This window comes from Artibeus jamaicensis, unplaced genomic scaffold, assembly GCF_021234435.1.
Source record: "Artibeus jamaicensis isolate MK-2021 breed Jamaican fruit bat unplaced genomic scaffold, CSHL_Jam_final contig_264, whole genome shotgun sequence".
NCBI lineage: Eukaryota > Metazoa > Chordata > Mammalia > Chiroptera > Phyllostomidae > Artibeus > Artibeus jamaicensis.
Genome location: NW_026521576.1, coordinates 2,775,060 through 2,798,034, shown reverse-complemented (window position 1 = coordinate 2,798,034; position 22,975 = coordinate 2,775,060). Strand labels below are relative to the sequence as shown.

The 22,975-nt window shown below is 42.7% G+C and overlaps 1 protein-coding gene across 8 annotated transcripts in view; it reads right to left on the bottom strand.

Annotated features, from left to right (window-relative positions):
• The window catches only part of SYK (spleen associated tyrosine kinase), an 83,094-nt gene that overhangs the window by 44,336 nt on the left and 15,783 nt on the right, over positions 1-22,975 (bottom strand). For 6 of the 8 annotated variants that reach the window (XM_037126387.2, XM_037126386.2, XM_037126390.2 and 3 more), the window contains exons 2-3: positions 2,925-3,368; positions 1,468-1,628 (exon numbers count right to left, since the gene is read on the bottom strand). In XM_037126387.2, coding sequence (XP_036982282.2) covers positions 1,468-1,628; positions 2,925-3,329 — 566 coding nt within the window. In that variant the 5' untranslated portion in view covers positions 3,330-3,368. Of the gene's footprint in view, positions 1-1,467; positions 1,629-2,924; positions 3,369-3,954; positions 4,103-22,975 lie in introns of all 8 variants that reach the window. The other 2 variants (XM_053662629.1, XM_037126388.2) reach the window with 1 other exon arrangement.

The following is a 22,975-nucleotide window of genomic DNA, read 5'->3' as shown; positions in this document are numbered from 1 at the left end:
AGGACACCAGTAAATATTCGTCCAAAGAGGAGCAATTCAATTTAAATGGTTGGAAAGTAGGCAAGTAATACATTCTTTAGGAAAATGTGAATGAGGCCTGAGAAGAATCAGTGGGGAAGGAACCGACAGCTAGCAGAGCCCCTGGGCGGTGCCAATGCAGGCACTACTTGCAGCACCCCTTGTGTAAATGGGGAGCGAGCAGCCCTCTCTGACTGCAACTGATCCTCAGCAACCTACCTGAGAGTGGGCATCTGAACCAGCAGACACTTGTTGTTTAGATTATGCAATTAAGATGTTATGTCCATAGTCCCATGATATTTGTGTTAGAAATTATTCCTAAGAAGATGGTAAAAGTCCAAACCTCAGGTGCTACACCAAGAAAAAAGTATCTCCCAGAGCACAGAGTCTCTGTGGGCAGCCCTTACTGCATTCACTACATCATCAATCTATTTACTGCTAGTACCAACTTCGCTCTCTGCACTTATTTTTAGGATTACTTTGTTTTAAAAAAGTATGTGTTTAAGATAATTTCTTAAATAATAAGTATTATGGTAAAGTCTACGGAAAATCGTTTAAATAGATACTTCAAGACACCATATTTCTAGGAAATGGTTACAAAGTCAGCCGGATATGATTCCATGCTCATGGGGCTACTCAGCCCTTTGTTAAGTGTCCAAGGTGAGAAAAGGACCCTCGTCCACGGGAACACCCAGTGAGCATCTCTGGAGGGTGCTCCATACATGGAGCTGTTTGTCTGAACAGTGACAAACAGTGACTGCCATGCCTGCAGTGCTGCTGTGTCACCTTAGCTAGGGCACCTTGGGGAATGAGATGGACACCTGTCCAAGACAGGCTGTTCCCTTCTCTTGACCACAGACCTGCCGGGAGGTAGCCAGTAATTCTAAGACCTCAGTACTAAGGTCTACCTTGACCACTAAAGATAACAATAAGCAGGACTTGGGATGCTCACCTCATCCCTAAGATGATAAGGCTGAAGTCCATAAATCAGCTTGTAATCAAATGCCTGCACTATCTTTCCCATGAGCTACTCTCAGGGAACTTTCTTTAATATCTGCTCTACTGGCACTTAGTTTCAAGTAAAACAGAAGTAAATTCTAAGATCTTCGGGGAAATGTGAGTGACCAAACTGTGGTATGTTTAGTTTAAGTGAATAGCCATGGATATTGCTATGCATCCTGTATTTGCCATTAAAAGCAGACTATGAGGCTGACATTGTATCTTTAAATTATGTCCCTCAGTGTCCAAGAAAATTGTTCACTTTGGGGTCCAAATGGGGCAAAACAAACACTGAATTACAAGGGACAGCTTTGACTGGAAACATCTCCTGGCAGGCTAGTGAGTGTGGCTCCTTCCTGAGTTGCATGGGTCTAGTAATGAAAAGCCTGAGTTACCTGGTAGTCTGAGAAGGCCTGGAGGTATGAGTGGGAGGAAAGACAGAATACTTACAAAAATTTTCCATTTGTTTTTGATCCTATCAGGACAATTTGCTCAGATTCATCCCGAGAGATTTTTCCGTGGAACCAGGGCATTTTCTCATGGGCTGTGGTGGCGATCAGCTTCTCCAGCTGAGGCTTCTGGCTGATAATGGCCTGCTCCAGAGCTTGGCCCTATTACAATGGGGGAGAGCAGAGCAATACTGCGTTAAATGAAAAATGGCAGTGAAACCATTTCCAATCTGTTCTAAGTCCTGACATGACAAAATACAGTCAAATATGTGCATTTGCTCATTCACTCAATAAATAAAGCCAGTGAGATCTTACAGATTACTTAAGATTGACAGATTACTTACAGATTGACTTTACAATATTGAGATTTATTGGCCTTCTAAAAGCTGCACTAATTTTAGTAACCACCTGGTACAATACACAAGGTCTAGAGAACATGCCCTCTGCCTTCCTTGGATTAGTTGTCTAGTAGAACTTTTTGTTCTGTACTGAGCTTGATCATCTACTAACAATTAAGAAGCATTAGGGTGCTTTCCCGCCTGCCTTTTAAGGCTGCACTCTGCACCCACACACACCAGTGCCTGAAACTGCAGGTGCCGTGATCACAGAAAGTGCAGGAACGACCGGTGTGAAAACAGAAGTGGCAGAAAGGCCACTTTAGTATAGAACATATTAAAGGAGTAACGGGAGTGTCATGGAATATAATCCTCAAAAGCCTATGTAGTCATAATTCTGCACATTTCAGCTAACAGCAAATTGTGGGGCACACACATCCAGGAAGCTCAGGATGAATGGTTCAGCACAGAAGTCTGAGCAGGAGAGCATAGGAATCTAAGTTGTCACAGCCTATGGGACCTTTCTGGATGACAAGGTATCAATACACACATATTAAACACACATCCCCTTCTCTGTGGCAAACCCACCCTGTTCAAGTTTATCCTGAAGATATTGCCTGACAGCTCAGAGGGATGGGTATAGAGAGATCTTACTAACAGCATTATTTGTAAACAACTAAAGTTCAATAAATTACATTGCATAGGAGAGAATATCAGGCAGCTAAAAGAGGTTAATAAATGTGTGTGCCGACACAGAAAGTTCCGCAAGAGAGGTTACAAAGCTATAAAATCCAGTGCCTGCTGTGTCTAGTATGACCCTCTTAGGTAAACAAGGATGAAGAGAAGCCTGTGAAGTCTCTCTGAAAGGGCTCAGCATGAACTGGGTGACAGTGGTTTCCTGCGGTGGAGAAACCCACATCGCTGGCACGCAGGGGCTGCCCTCTCAACTGTGACCACAAAAAAGGAAAGGCTGCCTTCTTGGAGCAAAGCATTTTTTGGTTCAAGTTGATGACTAAGGCTGCTTATCTGAGGGAGCAATGCTTAGTTGTGCTGCACGGGCTTGGGTATGGAACTGCAGGGCTCACACAAGACTGTACACAGTGGCGGGACCAGTGTGGCCCACCTGCAGGTTCCAGGTCTGCTTCACGTACTCCCGGATAAGGTTCTCCTTCAGGTCCTCAAAGGGTCCAGTCTTGGGCTGCACCCCAGGCGGCCGGTTGAAGGGCTTCTTGAGGAGGCAGATGAGGCCATCTGACTCTTGGGAGTGGTAGTGGCAGAGCTCAGCAGGGCTGGCATGTGCCCTGCCACCCGCGATGGCGTAGGTCCCATTCAGCTCCCGCTCAATGGTGTAGTGGTGCGCTTTGCGCCCGTGTGCCACCGACAGGGCGAAGCCACCCAGGTAATTGCGGCTCTGGCGCAGCAGGTAGAGCCCGTCACTCATGCCACCCTGGACCAGGTAGTCCTCAGCCTCCTCCCGGGTGATGTTGCCAAAGAAGAAGGGCAGGTGGTCAGCCACACCTGAGGCCATGCCTGTCTCCCCTCACGGCCAAGGGCACACAGTGTCTACCTGTCAAAACAGAGAGACATCAGTCAGCACCCACACAGCTGTAAAACTGACAGTGGTAAAATTGACATCTTTTGACACTGGAGCCAGGCCCTCCATCAGGGGAGGCCCTTTCCTCCTGGGATTTGGCCTATAGCCCTAACTAACCTGCTGTCCAACCTTCTGCAGGCATAACCATTCGATTTCAAACCCACACTCTCAATAGGGAACCTGACAACAGAACATCGGACAAATGTGGTCACAAACGTCTGGGTTTTTTTGGTCGAGTGAGAGAATTCTAAGAGACACATTGAAAAGAGAACTCCCACTGTGGGGCTTAGGAGATGGTCCTGACAGTCAGCAGGCACACTGGACAGAGCCTGGATGAGCTTATGTCCATCGCTCTCTCAAGGTGCAGACGGCAGTAAGGAACATGCACTGCTGGTCAGGGCTACATGCAGTGAAGATGTTGCTGTATACTTTTCACCTAAACGCTGAGTGTTTTTTGTCCTATACATGGTAGTTAGACACTAGGGAGCTGAAATGCTGGCATGTGGACACACCAAATAATACACATTTAGCCAAGAGATGGGACCTACAAGCCTCTGACCTGAGCATGAATAGTGGCATCCTCTCAAAACACCTGGCCATGGGCTGTACACTGTCTCCTCCCTGCCTTCTTTCAGATCATTTCTGGTCACCCACTTATAACAGCCCACATTGAAGAAATAGTGGAGGTTTGATATTTGATGAGGCACCTGTCACAGAAAAAATACTTCTTCAATAAACAGACACACAAACACAGGCACACAAAGACACAGACATACAGAGAAGCACACAGACATACATAGACATAGGGTAATGTGAAACAATCTCTTCTGGACATGAATTATCCTACAAATGGCTGTAAATGTAAGCATACCTACCCAATAGAGGCAACAGAGTTTTCTCTAGGCAATATTGCCAAGTCAATGCTCCTGATGAAGCCCATAATAACATCTAACACTGACTATCAGTGACTCATTTGTTTGTCCAGTTTCTAAAACTTCATCTCCCAGAAGGTTAAGTACAGTCTACATTTGCACTCAAGTTGAAGAACACTGTTAACAAGAAGACATCTCTGGAGAGACAGTGAGCCAATACATCTCCTGGAATCACTATTTTACTTCTCGCTTCATTCTGCATTTCTAACAATCCTTCTTGGATGCTTGCATTGCACGTTCAGCCCTACCCCTCAAGAGTGAGGCCCTAAGTATTACACTTTATTACACTCTGCTCTGTCCCTGCAGTGGGTCTTTTAGAACCTCAGCCAACCCTTGTTCTGTGAACACCACCTGCACTTTCAACTTTTCTCCCCTGCAGCCCAGCACTTCTCAAACTTCCATCTGTGCACATCACCTGGACTCTGAAAATGCAGTAGCCTGCGGGACTGCAGGGCCAACAGTCTCGGTGATGTTCATGCTGGTCCCTGACTGCACCTGCAGCCAAGATCTCCACTGCCACCTAACTGCCTTCCTTGACCAGGTGCTGCCCAGCCAGGAGTGAGCCTCCTTCCAAAGCCCTTACTTTCTTTTAGGCTTGTGTTGAAAATAGATTAGGTGTGAGCTCCATTCTGTCAGTATCCATTACTGCTGTCTGGTTTGACCACATCACCCTAGCTTCATGGCAATAAACCCGCCAGCTGCTGGCCTCCATCCTCCCCTCCTGTTCCTCCTTCACTCGCCTGTGGTCCCCCAGTGTCCTGCTGCATGTCCCCATGCTTCCCATCACTGTCCCTGCATGCCTGCTAGCTTTATACCTAGCAGGCCTGACCCCCAGACTACAGCTGCTTTCTCCAGGTCCTTGCACTCACTCTCTCTGGCTGCAGTGGAGAGGAGAGCAGCAGGGCAGGATGGAGGACAAATCATCTTTGAGACCTGCCTCAGATGCACCCTGGCTCTTAGCTGTCCCTGCTCTCGGGGACCTTGACATAGATGCCACCTACTATGAGCCTCAATTTAAATTGTAAGTCTTCAAGAACAATATTTTAAGTGTTAAAATACTTTTTAATTTATATAAATCTTAACATCCCTATCATTTGTTAAATTCATCTCTTTGTCACTAACACTTACCTTGGCACTGGCCTCTGCTGAGTCCCACATCAAAACCAATCGACATGAGACAAAGACAGGCTGTGATGAGGCAGCCTGCCAAGGGCCTGTCCTCCAGGTACACTGGGGCATACCTGTAACATGGCTCTGAGGGAACATTTCAGACTCATCCCTGAGCAGGGGGCTTCCCTAGGAGTGCGTAGGTCTGGCTGCACTGGGTGGTAGCAGCCCCATGGCTGCTGGTATGACTTCCTGTGCTGAAGGTGATTTTGGCAGTAGAGATGGGGTACTGCAAGGACAGCTCTGACAGCAAGGTAGTCTGACTGACTTCTTTATGTTTACTGTTGAAACCTCTGCACTGCCCCTTTGCTCTTTACATCCTTTGTCCTCTGTTTTTTCCAAGGTCACCAACCTCCAAGTGGCCAAACCCAAGGTCACCCGTCTGGCCCTAGCTTGCCTGACCTCCTGCGGTGCCCCACTTCAGTGGGTCCCACTACCCATAACATGCCCAGGAGCTCACATGTTCCTCTCTCCAGTGTAGTCCTGACCCAGATGCTGCTTACCTGATGTTTCTACTGGAATGTCTAACAGACAACTCAGCCCTCATGCCCTCAGAATGGAGCTTTCAGTGGTTCATGAATATTCCTCCTTCAGCACCTCCTAACAGGAAATGACACCAACCCTAACTAGTAGCTTTGGATGAGACCCTACAGTCTTTCAGGATTCCTCTCTCTCACTCATCATGCATGTCTAATCTACAGAGTCAGAAAAGACATGGTTTCCACCAGATGCAACCATTCTATGCCAGGGAGGATTCCCTTAGGTAGTGTGAGCTCCATGCAGGGACCTGCTGCATCAGAGGCTGGGAATCAAGGAGGTCAAACCATCTGGTCCCCAGGGAGCTCTCATTACCTTTTCTTTAATGTATATCCCAAAGCCCCAACTCCTGTCTTCCTTGATTCTACTTTCTTACTCCCATAGATGGAAGTTCTTCCAGCTCTCTCTGCCGGAACAAACTTTGAAGCAGGCAGTGTGAGGCTGCCAAGCCATCTCCTACCTCATCACACCCCAAACCCTCTATGGATCCCACTTCCCCCCATGGTTTGGCCTGAGCTTCTTCCTCATTTTGCCTGCTTATGCCCATGCTCACCGTGTCCAGCCATACAGCCTTCCTTCCTAATATGATGGGACCTTTCCTGACCCCAGCTGCCTTACTCGAACCTGGTTGGTTTCTCCTTTTCAGCTGTGCGGTCTCAGATCTGTCACCTCAGATCCATGTCTTCTGAGAACCATGTCTGAGCTAGCTTCATGCCCCTATTTATCTTTATTTCACCAAAGTGTCTATTTCCTTCGTTGTTAAACACAAGCCTACCCTCTGGCACCAATGTCTGGAATTACTGACCTGTTCCCTCAACACTTAGGGGCTGCCCAGGTGCTTGCAAAATACCTGTAAAATGGAAACATACAGATCTTTCCTTTCCAGTGTTTCCACAGTGAATGCACACTGCTTTTTTGTTGTTGTTTTGTTTTTTTTTTAATTTTTTATTTTTTTTAAATTTTATTTAGTTATTTTTCAAGTACAGTTTACAAATAGACAAAAAACTGCACACTGCTTTTGCAATCCAAATTCTCAATGTGCAGGGGCTGCTTTGCTCATGTGGTGAGCATGGTGCTGGAGTCAGAGTACGATGGACACTCATCCAATCCTCTAAGGTTCCCCAGCTGATGGAGCGACACACCTACATAGGGCTCATCACCTCTTAAGTGGACCTGTGCCAGCCTGGGATGGACACACCTGGCAGAGAAGGCTTTCTCAGCCAAAGCCCTGCCTCTCCTGCTCCTCCATCTGCCCATAGGATGCATGGGTTTCCAGTTATGTTCCAACAAACAGTCTTCAGAGTCTCCCAGCTCTGCTCCAAGCTCACATACCCTCCCTCCCTCAATGTTATTCCAGTGCATTCACTATCCTGGTCACCTTACCCCGCACAATTCTGTTCTGCCCAAGAGTCTCTTAGAAAGGCAACAGCTTTGATGCTGCTGCTGCCACTGAGATATAAACAAACATGGACACACACCCCTCCTGTGTCCACATTCAGTGGTCCACAAATGTGGCCAGGTGGCCTCAGCTCCCCAGCAGCCAGGCCTGGCCTCAGCTAATGAAAAGCTGCCTTTCCAAATGAGGCTTAGTTTACACACTAATAGAGCTGCATCAGCCCCACACTCCTTTTGCTGGTATCGCCTGTCTCCACTTCTATCTGGAAGATGGTCAGAGGCACTGGTCCCTAGACCCTGCAAGGGCCACAATGTATGAGCCTGGAAAGCAGGGTCAGAGGCAATCCAAAGTTCAGATTAATTTACTGTCACTAACAACATTATAAATCACCAATGATCAGAGTGTCGTTTCTTTCCCTTCTTTTTTCCTCTCTTGAGTTCATCAGTAGTACTACTCTTGGCTCTATTCTTGTCATCTTCTGAATCTATAGTCAATTCTCATTATTCTTGGTACTTAAATTCTATAAAGTCACTGTGAATACTGAATTCTCAAATACTGAACCATTAATTTCTCCTGGGAAAAACAGAGTTATCCCCCTGTAAGCCTGTGGTCATGACATTTTAGTCAACCAGTCAACATATAACCTTGTTTTATGTGTGTTCCTATTTAAATAAACGTATTTCATGTGTGTTGTTGACTTGTTACCATTGAGCTGAGGACCAAAAGTGCTGTGACTCAGGATCAAGTGAAGCTTACCTAACACATATGTTTTCTCCACGAGGCACATTTCAGCCTCCCTGCACTGAGGATCTCCAGGCAGCACTCAGTGCTAATGCTTGGGGCCATCCAAATAGCATGTCACCATTAAAGAGCACAGCGAATGCAAAAAAAGAGTGGCTCTAAGTAGACCATGAAAAGGACACTTATTTGCAGTATGAGCTGAGACAAGAAGGTATGAGTCACCTCTTTTGACCTTAGCTGGGAATGTGCATGTTGGGTGATTCAGATTTTTCCTTTTTCTGTGCATGTTGACAAATGAACACACAAGTGTAGTGAGTATTGATTTGGAGCTTCAAATACATAGTAGGGAGAAGGTGAATTTGTAAATGTGGATTTCATATTTAATGAGGGTCAACTATAAATAATTTTCTTCTGCTCTTCCCACCTCTGGAAAAGACCCAACCTCATCTATAAGGACTCACCATTTTGCTTTGGTATAAGACTGTTTTCAAATGCAGTTGTTTTGTTCCCTAAATCTGTTCATTTCAGTGCTTTTAACCTTGGCATAGAACCAGAAGAAGTAGCCTGTCTTTTTATTAACACTATCTGTCCTGATTATCAGAGGCCAAGATCTGTGATTCAAGGCTTTTGCTTTTCTTAAGACCCAATGAACCATGGCATTAAACCAAAGGGTGCAGCCCCCTCTCCTCTCTGTGCAGCAGGGATCCCCAGCCTCTGGGCTGTAGACAGGTACTAGTCCAGGCCTGTTAGGAATCAGGTTGTGCAGCAGGAGGCAAGCGTGAATGTAATGTGCTTAAATCATCCCCAAACCATGCCCCAGCTTCAGTCTGTGGAAAAATTGTCTTCCATGAAACCAGTCCCTGGTACCTAAAAGGTTGGGGACTGCTGCTGTAGAGGACATTTCCAGTGGTGCTCAGCACATTCAGGTGGCTGTTTTCACATCACTGGCCATTCAGCCTTCCCAGATGACAGAGAATGAGGTGACAGTAGAAGAAGAAGTGGATGGTGCTCTGGGGAAACAATATCTAGGGATAATTTCCGCTATGTCCTACCAGGTTGGGAAGCGAAATAAAGAAGATGCAAAAAGTTATCTGACCCTCTCATGCCCAAAGCCACAGAACCACCTCAATGCAAAGCAGCCTCGATAAAATCTGCCTGGGAATTTCCTGTGCAGCTTAAAGCTGAAAAATATAAGCGTCAGGACTTGGGTGAATGGAAAATTATTATCTGTGGGTTCAGTTAATTTGCATTAAAAAGAGGAAAGAGCCCAGCACACAGAGAGTGTGTGTGTGCTGGGCTCGTCAAGGATGGCTGGTCAGTTTTAGAGATGTGACTGGCAAACTCAGCACCGTCTGCACTGGGAAGAGATGGTTTGTTTCCTCTGCATTACTACTCCACCAGTCTCCACATCACACAGCATGTCCATTGTGAAGCAACTGGTTATTAAAAAGAGCAATGGGCTTAGTGGATAATCAGTGAATATGGAGTCTATCCAAGGTGTCACTTGGTAATGTCCCTCTTGAGTGGAAGAGGAACGGTGGGATTTCAGCTCGTGGGCTGAGGTGGCATTGATCCTGGGTGGGTGTGGGGACATCTCCCCAATGAATTTCACGCAGCCAGTGTGTCCCAAATACCACCTCATCACTCACTCTCCTCTGAGAAAAGATAAAAACAACAGACAACAGAACACACATTGAAAGTTGCTGACAGCTCTTACTGGCTTTCTCTTCATCCGGGCAAACCATACAGGAAAGGTGGACAGACAGAAAAATGACTGAGCTTCCAGGATCCTGCTCTTAAGACCCCTCCCCACTCAGAGAACAGAGGCTCCTGGGAGGCCTGGATCCCCTCCCAGTGATATGGCTTCCCCTGTCAGATCCATATGCACTTTGCTATGATCTTCAGCTTCAGCTCTCCCTTCATTCACAAAACCTCTGCAGGGACCCTGCAGCCACTGCAGAAAGCAAACATCCCGACTTAAACAAAAAGGACACATGACTGTGGATGAAGACATCTACAGAAAAGTTTTACTGAATATATATTTTAAAAATCACCATAATTTTTCTCTAATCAGTTAAAGGATAGTTGTGGATGATTCGCTGCAATTTATTACAAAACCATATGATAGTGTCCTTAGATTTCATAAACCTGTGACACAAATACACCCACTGCTTAAATAAGTGGTAAAGGTTATATGATAGAAAGAAAGAACTAGGCTGGCAAAAAGCTAACCCTAGCTCTTAGGGACATGTGCTCAGTAGGGGAGTGCTGCACAGGGGAAAAAAACCCAGGGGCACAGTTATGAACCTGTTGAGACTTTACTATCCTTCCCATGAGTTACAAAGTTCTGGGGTCATGGTTCTGGATTTACTTGATTCCTATACATTTGACCTACCTTTATTTCCTAGACCCAAATGCAGGTCCAGAATTAGAAACCCAGGACAGCATGGAGTATGGGAAGAAAAAAGCCCACAAAGTGGAGAGAAGTATTTAAAAGACCAGTGGAGACAGAGAGAGCAGATGAGTCCCTACAAGGTGGAACACTCCCTGTTGCCACATACCCTGTGACTGGGGAAGTAGGCTCCTAGGCGCGGGCATGCAAAGCCAGCCAGAAAGCAGAAGTGCAAGTCTCCACACAAAGGACTGCTTTTAATTTCACACTGAAACAAATCAAGGACACCCAAGGATAAGGACAAGGATGTGGATCCCACAAAACAGACTCAAGTCTAAGAGCGTGTCAATGAGCTTGAAATACACTCTCATAAGAGCTCTTACCAAATGAACTTTATCTCAAATTGCTAGGTGGGGCATACCAAAGAGAAATAACTCTTTGGTTATTTCATATTTTAAAAAAGCCATAGGACTCTATAATATCAAATTTCAAATATGAGACAATCCTATGAGGTCCTTAACTGCGATCTCAGGATGCTAACTCAAGTGGGGCTGGTAAGGTTGAGCAGGCATGATTTTTATGTCAGGATGGTGACGTGCAGGTCAGAACTGATATGCCAGCTCTCTCTGACTCAGATCCCAAATCTCCTGGCACACAGCTGCTCATGGTACCAGCAAGAGGCACAACTTTACAGAGGGCTTCTGGCAGGTGAAATCACTCGGGTTGACACCTGAGGTGCTTTTCAAGCAGCTACTAAACGTATGCATACTCCACAATAAGCAGGCTTTTGAATTTCTCACTCCATCATGTGTTGTCTCCCACACTTGGAAAATCATCCAGGAGAAGCCCAATCAGGCTTCACTCCACATCCCTGGAGACACAAACTGGAGAGAAACCCTCTATGCACACAGGAAACTGGAAGGACTCCTGAGGATAGGTTTACTAGGATGGAGCAAGGGGACGTGTTCCAAAAAGTAACAGTAGCCAACCTGCATCGCAAGCCTGAAAAAAATGATAACTCCATGATAAAAAACATCACCGTTTTGTATATAATAAACTTGAGCCAAAAATGCTAGGACAGCCAGGAGAACGATGGTGACGAAGATGACAAGCATGGTAACAAGAAGCAGCTATTCCATAAACAATAACTTGCAGGGTATCAGCTGATCTGCACAACCCCCTAAAAGTAATGGCTACTATTACTCCCAATTGACAGACTAGATATCCATGTCAGGAATGTCGGTTACCTCCTGAAGAACACACAGGAGCCAGTGGCGGGTGCAGTGCTGACAGTCAGCATTTTTTTCTTTCTTGTTAGTTTGGTTTCTTTTTGGCTTATTGATTTTATTTTGTTTTATTTTTAATTATTTTTATTCCTAATTACAGTTGAGACACAGTATTATATTAGTTTCAGGTGTACACTCCAGTCATTATACATTACATAACTTACTGACCATCCCAATAAATCTCACAACTGTCTGAAACCATAATTAGAATATTGCTTACATTTCCTATGCTGTAAATTACATCCCCATGACTATTCTGTAACAACCAATTTATACTTCTTAATCCCTTCATCTTTCCCGCCCATCCTTCTGATGCACCTCCCATATGGCAACTATCAAAAGCATTCTCTGTATCTATGATACTGTTTCTGTTCTGCTTGTTCATTTATTCTGCTTTATTTAGATCAGTTGTTGATAGATATGTATTTATTGCCATTTTATTGTTCAAAATTTTTTTCTTCTTTTTCTTAAAGAAGACCCTTTAAAATTTCATATAATACTGGTTTGGTGGGGATGAACTCTAGATTTTTCTTGTTTGGAAAACTCTTTCAGTTCTTTGATTCTACATGATAGCTTTGCTGGGCAGAGTAATCTTGTACATTGTAGGTCCTTGCTATTCATCACTTTGAATATTTCTTGCCAATCCCTTCTGGTCTGCAAAGGTTCTGTTGAGAAATCAGCTGACAGCCTTATGGGAGCTCCTTTGAAGGTAAATGTCTTTCTCTTGCTTCTTTTGAGATTCTCTCTTTGTATTTAACCTTTTGAATTTTAATTATGATGTGTCTTGGTGTGGGCCTCTTTGGGTTCATCTTTTTTGGGACTCTGTTTGCTTCCTGGATTTGTATGTCTATTTCCTTCACCAATATAGGGAAGTTTCCTGTCACTATTTTTTCAAATAGCTTTTCAATTTCTTGCTCTCTTCTACTTCCAGCACTCTCATAATGCAAACATTGGCATGCTTGAAGTTTTCCCAGTGGCTCCTTACACTATGCTGATTTTTTTTTGGATTCTTTTCTCTTCTTGCTGTTCTGATTGGGTATTTTTTGCTTCCTTATATTCTAAACCACTGATTTGATTCTTGGCTTTAGTCACTATACTGTTGACTCGCTGTGGGTTATTCTTTATTTCAATAATGTACCTTCATTTATGACTGGTTCTTTTTCATGTTGTTGGGTTCTCATTAAGTTTATTGAGCATCCTGTAACCAGGGTTTTGAATTTTGCATCTAGCTTATTTGTCTCCATTTTATTTTGTTCTTTTTCTGGAGTTGTGTTCTGTTCATATTGGTTATGTTTCTTTGTCTCTTCATTTGTACAGCCTCTCTGTTTCTATATATTAAGTAGAGCTGCTATGTCTCCCAGGCTTGGTAGTGTGGCTTAATGTAGTAGGTGTCCTGTAGAGTCAAGTGGCACAGCCTCCTCTATCACTCAAGCTGGGTACTCAAGGTGTGCCCATGGTGTGGGCTGTGTATATTCTTCTCTTATAGGTGAGCCTTGATTGCTGTTGGGACAACAATTGGAGGGCTTTACCCAAGCTGATCAGCTATAAGGACTGGATGTGACCACTGACCATCAACCTGAGACTGCTATGGGGAATCAGGTATGCGTAAGCCTATTCCACAGAGCCAGACTTACTTCAGTAGGGCTCTGGTGCCCACTGAATCTGCACCTTGAGTATATCACTTGTGGAGGTGGTTGGGTAGTGGTGCCTTGATGTGGTGTGAAACTGTCCACTGGGTGCATGGCCTCTGGAGACTCTCGGGAAGTACAGGCCAAGGTCAGCCACTGCCTGTGTTCTGCTTGGGGCCACCCAGCATGAGCTACAAAAGTATCTGCAGATGGCTACTACTTGTGTTGGGCTTGGAGGTACCCAGGTGAAGTCAAGGTGTGAACAAAGGCCAGTTGCTGCTAGTGCTGGGCCGGGGGCCACTTAGTGAGAGATATAGGGCATGCTGAGCCCAGATGCTACGTGTTTGAGAGATTTAAAAAAAATCTGAAGCATGAGACAAGGCAGGCCATTTGTACAGAAAAGCCACTGGAAACAGTGGGCCTGAAATGGAGTGGGGCAGGACCTTGGGGAACCACCAGGGTGGGTTAACAGTGTCAGCCAGGATGATAAAGTCTCACACACGGCACCTGCCTGCCAGCTCTATGGGGAGAGGGTTCATCAAAGGAACAATGACTTCTGCCAGCATTTTTGTCTGGGAGAAAGCTGTCCCCTAACTCTTTCACTAATGTTGGAAAATTCAGTTCCTTACCATATGTCTCTGGTGCCTTTCAAACTTCTGCCCCAGTGCTAGAGCTCAGAGGGAGTGAGTCAGAATAAGTCCACCCACAGGCTCTTTAAGAGGCACTGCCTGGGACTCCAGAAGTTTCCCTCAGCTTCAATTCGCACTGGTTTTTACAGACAGAAATTATGGAGAATTCTCTTCCTGGCACTGAATACCCTTGAATGGGGGGGCTTGGTGTGAGGCTGGAACCCTTCACTCCTGAGATAGCCCTCCCAATTTTTATATACTACACATAGGTGTGGAACGGCCCATTCTTTGTCTACACCTCTCCTACCAGTCTCCATGTTGTTTCTTTTTCAATTCTCTAGATGTAGGACTTCCACTCAGCTCAATTTCTAGCAGTTCTGAATGATGGTTTTTCTGTAGTTGTAATTTTGATGCGTTTGTGCAAGGAGAACCATGTTTACCTATGACACCATCTTTACTGGAAGCCATAAGTCAGCACTCTTCTTTTTCACAACTTATAGGCACCCGCAAGTTCATGTGAACAGGCACCATGACTAGCACATGCAAGCTCAGGCTTTACTGCCAAACTGGAGTCCTTGTCTTGTCACCTTAGAGTAGTGGTTCTCAGTACACAGCCCTGGGACCAGTTATATCAGCATCACCAGGAAATTGCAAGAAATGGAAATGCTCAGGGTTTTACCCTGACCTGCAGAATCAGAAGCTCTGGAATCGGAGACCAGCAATCTGTTTGCACAAGCTCATATTTAACTTTGACGGAAGAATGCCATCCATGTAACTGCTAGAGACAAAAATCTAGGTTCTCTTAGGTAGCTCCCCCCTCCATGTTCCTACACGTAACATATCACCAGCCCCATCCATCTTACCTTCCAACCTTTCAACCATGTTCTCTCTTCAAACAAAGCCTGATCGCACCATTTCTCTATTAAAGATCTGGCACAGTTCATGCCTGATCTCAGGATAAACGTGTCCATCCTCCAGCATATCAGCTCACTCTCAGATCTCACTCCCATTGGTCTTTCTCTGCACAGTATCCCTGGATGCTCCCAGACAACCCAATCCCCACTCAACATTCCCTGTGCCTTTCTTTTTCAATACTGACCACAGTTCTGACTTAATTTTAATTTACTTTTGCTTAGATCTGTGTGATTATTTGATAAATCCCTCATCTTCCTGACAAAGGCAGAGATGATGCATACCCATCTCTACTCTTTAAGTAAACTTTTAATTCTAGAATGTACTTAGATTTACAGAAAAATTGCAAAGATAGCACAAAGTTTCCATATTCCCACAGTTTCCCTATTATTAACATCTTACATGACTATTATGGTATATTTCTCACAATCGGTAAGCCAATAGTGAAACATTATCATTAATTAAAACCCATGCTTTATTACTTGGATTGCCTTCATTTTCACCTAATGCCTTTTTTTTCCCTGTTCCAGGACCCCACCCAAGATGTTATATTAGATGCTGAGGCACCTATTGGCTGGGACAGGTGTTTAGACTCTCCTTGTTTTTGATGATTACTGGTCTGGGAGTTTGTCGAATGCCTCTCCTCTGGTCTCTGCCTGATGTTTTTCTCCTGGTTAGACCGAGCTTTTGTGTTCAGGGAGGAAGATGACAGAGGAAAAGGGTCATTCTCCTTGAATCATATTAAGGCTGCACGTTGTCAATGTGGCTTATCACTGTGGATGATAATCTTCGACACCTGGCAGAGGTGATGCCTGTCAGGTTTACCCACTGGAAAGTTACTTCCCCACCCCAGTCTCTTTCCATCCATTGTCTTTCAAAAGAAGAAACTGTGCAGCCCACACTGAAGGAGAGAAGAGGTATGTTGAGTGTGAATATTGTCCTAAGTTATTTGGAATTCTTCTGCAGAGTAGGTTGGCCTATTCTCCCTCATTTATTTATCCAAGTAATCATTTACTTATGTAAATATGAATTCAAGGGTATTTATTTTACACAGTAGGTTACAGTCCAATAGCATTTATGTTATTGCTGAAATTGTCACAGCTTGGCCACTGGGAGCATGTACAACCATCTCCCATGTTCCTATAACATAGTTACATCAAGGTGAGTCTTTTGGTTTTGCTTTTTGAGCACTTCCTTACTACAGGATACTCCAGGTGCATCTTGTATTTTTAGTGCTCCAGTCCTAGAATCTCTTATTTCTCAATTCTTTTAATTAAGAATGGTATTAGAAACCAAGATCTAGGTGCTAGATGTGCTCATTGATACAAGGACGTCATCAATTCTAGACCCTCTTAGATGACAGAGCAAGGACATGTATGTGTGTACACTTGACCTATATACACACACATATCTAATGTATTTCTCTATCTAACCATCTGTATCTACATCATCTAAATGTGATTTCATACTGATATCTCCATCCTTCTGCTTCTATTTTCTGGAAGGAAATATTGTTGGAAATTGGTATAATTGCCTCCTTAAATGTATGCTATACAATAATTCACCAAAGAAACCACATGGGCATGGTACTTTGGGGAAGGGTATTAATTGTTGATTTAAATAGAAAAGACAGGGCTATTTAGGCTACTTCTTTTTGGTAGTTTGTATCTTTCAGGGATTAGTCTTTTTCAAGTTAGTCATCACATTTGTGGGTATAGAACTGTCTACAGTATTCTGCTGTTGTCCTTTTAATGTTCATAGGATCAGTAATGATGATCTCTCTTTTACTTCTGATACTGGTAATTTTTGTTTTTGTTTACTTTGGCTAAAAGCTTATTAATTTTATTGATCTTTCCAAAATCCCATCTTTGGGATTTAAATTTTTTTTCTATTGTCTTTCTGTTTTCAATTTCAATGATTTCTGCTATAAATTATTTAATTTTGTCTTGTTGCTTTAGGTTCAATTTGTTTTTTTTTCCTGTCATTGTCTTAGGTGGAAACACATTATTAATTTTATAATTTCCTTTCATGTAATATATGTGCTTAATGCTATAAATTTCCTCCTAAATGCTGTTTATGCTGTATCACACACATTTTGATAAGCTACATTTTCATTTATGTTCAGTTCAAAATATTTTTAAATTTCTCTTCAGACTTCTTTGTTCCACAGGGATTGTATTATAATTTGAAACTATTTAATTTCCAAATATTTGGGGAATTTACAGATATCTTTCTGTTACTTATTTCTAGTTTAATTACATGTGTTATGAGAACATAATTTGAGCAACTTATTCATTTATGTTTACTTATGCATGTTTCCCAAGAATGTGGTCCATCTCAGTGAGTGTTCCATGTGAGCTTGAGAAGAATGTGTACTTTCTCATTATTGGGTTGAATACTGTCAAAGTGTCAAGTGGTCACTGGTGCTGCTCAGGTCCCCTCTATCCTTTCGATCTTCCATCTACTTAAACTATCAGTTCCAGGCAGAGGGTGATGAAAATCTCCAATTATAAAGTAGTGCATTTGTCTATTTTCCTATTGGCCTGTGTTTCCATGGTATATTTTTATGCTCTTTTGTTATGTGCATATACATTTAAGATTATTATGTCTCCCTGGATAATTGATCCCCTCATAATTATGCAACATCCCTCTTTGTCCCTGATAATCTTCTACTTTCTGAAGTCTGCTTTGTGTAAAATCTCCATCTTCTTACTAATTAGTGTTGTGGAATATCTTACTTTTAATATGTATGTGTCTACATTTATAGTGGGTTTTCTTGTAGATGACATATAGTTGGTTTTTTTAAATTTACTTTGACAAACACTGTGTTTTAATTAGTGTAGTTAGACTATTTACATTTAAAGTGATTATTGATTTAGTTAGATTAATATCTACCATGTTTGTAAGTGTTTTTATTTACTGCATTTGTCCTTTGTTCTTTTTTCTCTCCCTCCCCTTTTTTTTCTTTCTCTGGTTTTAATCAAGCATTTCATATGTTTCCATTTTATATATTCCCAGTATATTTTTAAAAAAATTTGTAATGGCTTCCCTGGAGTTTATAACATACATTTTAAAATCTAAATTCCATTTTCAAATAATACTCTACTGCTTCATGTATATAGCAGGTACCTCATAAAAGAGCATTTCTAATTATTTCCTCCTACCCCTTAAACAATGCTGCCATTCATTTCACATATTGATATAATATAATCACCCAATACACCACTGCTTTAAACAAATAGTTATCTTTTAAGATCAATTAAAATAAAATAATATTTTAACATTTTAAATACTAATACTTTTTTGTAGGGCCAGTCAGCTAGTGATAACTTTTCTGTGTTTGTCTAAGAAAGTCTTAATTTTTCCTCATTTTTGAAGAAAAATTTAGCTGGATGTAAGATTCTAGGTTGGTGCTTATTTTTCCTTCCTCGACATTGTAAATTTTTCACTACTCAATTCAGGTTTGCATTGTTAGTGATGAAAAGTCTGCTGTAATTCTTATCCTTGCTTTTCTGTATATAAAGGTCATTTAGTTAGATGATTATAATAGATGGTCTATAAGTATTGTCAGGTGAAGAATGAATACACAATCCAGGTGTGATTATTCCATAAAAGATAGTGCATAATCATGTCAGATGTATGAATGAATGATTGCTTCATATGGGATTATCTGGTCCACATTTGTCAAATGAGTAACAAATGAAAAAGTAAGTGACTGAAATATGACTGCAGTCTTTTCCAGATAGGAGCCCTACTTGTTCATCTCCAATCTAAGGCAGCCATAGGTACTTGGGTCCAGTCTACCCTGTTTCACTTCAAGTCACAAGAGAGCCCCACATCCCCCGAGGCCACAGAGATCATTCTCTGACATGCAGCACACACCCTTTCTGCATATATTTTTCATACTCCCCCATGCCCCGAGGCAATACAGTTTGCAAACCTTCACATGCCCTATTTAGATACAATCTTCTGTTATTTTCTAGTAGGCTCATTAATAAAGCATAATCCTACCTCAAATTATGAAGAGACTATGGGTCTTACTATCTTCTTTTTCTATGTACAGCCTTTAACAAAATTTGAGGTCTAAACCCAGGAAGCTACAATGATTCTACAAAATTCTAGGCCTAGTGCTGCGAATGCAATTGTTCACTTTTCTCTTCATCTCAAGGGTAAGGTACATTTCCCATGTCTCATTTTAGGCAGAACCTTCTTATAGTCACAGAAAGCTGTGTGTGTGAAGTCTGAGAGGAGAGGTGGTCTGTGCTATGGTCATGAGTCACAGCTCAAGAAAGACTCCCTCGGTATAAACACAGATTCTTCTGCCCCTAGCCATAGAGCTGAACCTCAGTTTCTTCATTTGCAAAATGAAGGTTATGGTAAGGCCCACCTCAAACAGTGGTGTAGTATTCCCTGACCATGCTTCCTGAAGTGCTCACAGCGTGTGGCCTGGCACCTGGTTAATGCCCTGGGCTGGCAGTGACAGGCATGGTGATGACTCAATGCACACCCTCACTCTTTGGCTGAGAGACCCCTCACATAGATTTCCTTACTAGCTCACCATGGGAGGGCAGGTCCATACACTCACCAGTCTCTTTGATTCAGCTGCTATAAGCAAGCTCAGAGATTGGTCCATAATTACAAGTCTCTTGATGAGAATTCTGTCAGGTGGTAAAACTGTATTCTTATAATGTCTTTTTTAAAGAGAACTATATTAGTGTTTAAGGGGTAAAAGTTTATGATATCTGTGATTCACTTAAAAACCATCTAAGTCATAACTATATGCTTGGTCATTATATGATTCTATCTACCTGAATATTAGAAAATATTCACTATGAGAAATGTAAGCTCTTTTTATGTAAAAATATAAAAACAAAGCATCAAATTCACTCTACATAATACAAGCTTTAAAGGTCCACACTGGTCACTGCTCTGATTGCATGAGGGCCCTGAGCGAGTTCACAGGCACATTAACTGCGGGCAGCAGGGCCCAATGAGCAATGAAGACACTGTGCTTTATGGACCCTACTGAAGAAGTGAGGGGTGAACACCAACCCTAGCTCCAACCCTCTAAGCACAATGAGTGACAGAGATGGTGAAAGAATAGTGTGTATAAAAATCTGAAAACACAGAGCCTTAGGAAAAACATTCTCTGTTGTTAATGACGTTACCTCAAGTATTATGTTCACTAAAACTTCCAGCTGCTAACATGACCAGTATTTTACCTTGAAAGGGACATCCATGCCTCTTCACAAGCATGGCTTGGGTTCCACACTTCCAGGAAGGAGCAGGAGCTGGCTCCACTGGAGAATGCCTTGCCATTCATCCTAGCTGTGTGGCACTGCTTTCTGCCAGGCAGCACTGGTTATGATAGAAATGGCCCCTCATTTACAAATTGCATCTGGACTGAAGGAACCATAAGTATCCGATAAAAATCAAGGCTTTGGGCCTATTTCCGGTGAGACATGGAAACCCTGTCTCGATTGTGTTCAAAAACTGGCAACTGGGGAGCACTCCCAGTGTGCACTTGTCCCTTTGCACCTGTGTTGTCTCAGGCAGTAAAGACCCACTGAAGGAAATGCCTGCTGTCGCCCTGCTGTACAGAAGGGGCTCCTGTGACAGCCTTCTGAGTCAGTCTGGGCCAAATATGAGCTGTGATGACCTGGAGGTCTGAATACCGTGAGCTTTGGGGACCTCCTTGTAGGGGTGCATTATATTACATCATCAGTCTCCACTTCTGAAGTTGGAAGTACACCTGCCATCAAATAACTTCCTGTTTAGGGGAAAAATATTTAGAAATCTGGGCTCTTAAAATTATTCTTTTGTGAGAAAAACACTTGTGTGAGAATTAGAAAATTCTTATAAAACTCACTGGGCTTGGTACCACAAATAAACAGAAATATCAAGTGAGGATACTGCTCTTAATCTGATGCCTGTGATTTGACCTCTGCACCTGTTCACTGATGTCCTCCTGATACCAGAAAAGTGTCAGGCACAAAGTAAGAACTCAAGAAAAATCTGCCAATTTAATTAACTATTGTGAAATGCAAGGCTAAGAGATTTGCACTGTGTTATAAAATAGTTAATTTGTTTCAAGGCCATGTCTCATAAAAACAGTCAAATTTAACTTTGTTTTAAAACCATGTCCTTGCTTTGTACAAGAAATAAAAACATACAGTCAATTTTCATTATTTGTGATAATTAGGTTCTATAATGCTGTCCTGAACACTGAATTAGTAAATATTGAAACACTGCTTCTTAAGAAAATAAAGGGTTAGGTTCCTGAGAGCCTCTGGTTACAACATTTCATCAACCAATCAATTCATAACATCTTTTTATGTGTGCTTCTGTTTAAAGACACTTAATAATATGTATTGTTCTTTAATTAACATTGAGTTCATGGCTAACAGCACTGTAACTTGTGGATGAATGCAGCTTATCTAATACACAGTTTCTCCATAAGGCACATCACAGCCTTCTTCACTTAAGAACCCTGAGCAGCACTTTGTACAATCCTATGCCTTCGGGCAATTTTAAACAGCAAAATCACCAACAAAAAGCACACAAATTTGACAAATGTGGCACTCAGTTGACATGAAAAGGACACTGGGCAGAGCATCCTAGTGTTCCCCCTCGGCTGGGCATATGCACACATGGTGACTCAGGCGTTTTGCTGCTCTGTGCACATCCATTGAGGTCCAGTTGAGGACCATGAGGACTGATGCAATCTCATATCAACTCTAGTGAGTAAGCAAATTCACAATACAGATGCATAAATACTAAGGGCAGATTGGACATTATCTCACATGAGAGTGCTAAACATAGATCTTAGATTCATAATTTATCCATTTTGAGTGACATCAAGAATATTCCCATGGGGCCTTGTTGGTCACAAACTTGATGGGAAACAACAGGTTATTATAAAAATCAATACAATGGTGAATAGGTACTAATGTTGAAAAATTCAAATCTTAGTTGATAACCATGTCTCATTGTGCTTGCCTGGTCTCTAACAAAATGGTTCTTGGTAGTATCAGAAACACAGGTTTTATTTACAAAGTAAGAGTACGCATAACCTTTGCACCCAAAGGGGCCTAAGCATGAAGATCAGACCTGCTCTCATCAGGTCTCTGGCCTTGACAAGTTACTCTTCATAAAAAAGGTACAGCTCCTACTTTATTTGGATTGTTCTTCTTTTAGAAGAACTATAGGCAATGCAACATCTGTCAATTATGTGTAGTACTGCTCTTTTCTGCACCTGAAAAAATTTTGTTTTAAAAAAGTTGGCTGTGAAGAATAAATGAAGTTACATTTGGTCAAGTTTTGGGAACCTCCCTGCCTGGTTTCAGAAGCTATAACCTCCCCCCATTGCTAAGGCTGAGTGAGTCATCTTTGGACCATAAGACACTAAGGAGACAAAGCTTATCTCCCTGGCAGGAGTGCCCCTTTTGCCCCTTTTACTTCACCCTGCCTGGCTCCCAATGCTTGATAGGTTAACCAATGACGGGTAAGATTTTCCCAGAGGGGAAAGACCTAAGACAGGCATGGTCATGGGGAGCTCCCAGGGAAGGACTTGGGGGGCTATAGCAAAAGGGAGTGATGGACCCTCGCCCCTCAGCTTTGACATAGCCTGAGTCCTCATTCTGTCTGTGAGAAGTCTCCTAATCTCTTGGCTGCCTTACTTCCCCTACCTGATTTAAGCCTAAAACAATGACAGAGGGTGGTGCAGCCCTGTGCTGGAAAGGGCAGGTTCCCCAGGGTGATTAGGCCTAAGAAAGAATATGTAAAATCCTGTGAAACCTGCTTTGCTAAAAATGCTCTCAATTAAATGATAAGGGTCTGAGCCGGAAATGAGTTTGTTTCCCAAAGTTTTGTAGCACTTTAGCTAACAGACCCTGACTCAGAATAGTTCTTTGTATGTTATCTATTGTCTGTTCCTTATTTCCTGACAATGATTAATGAG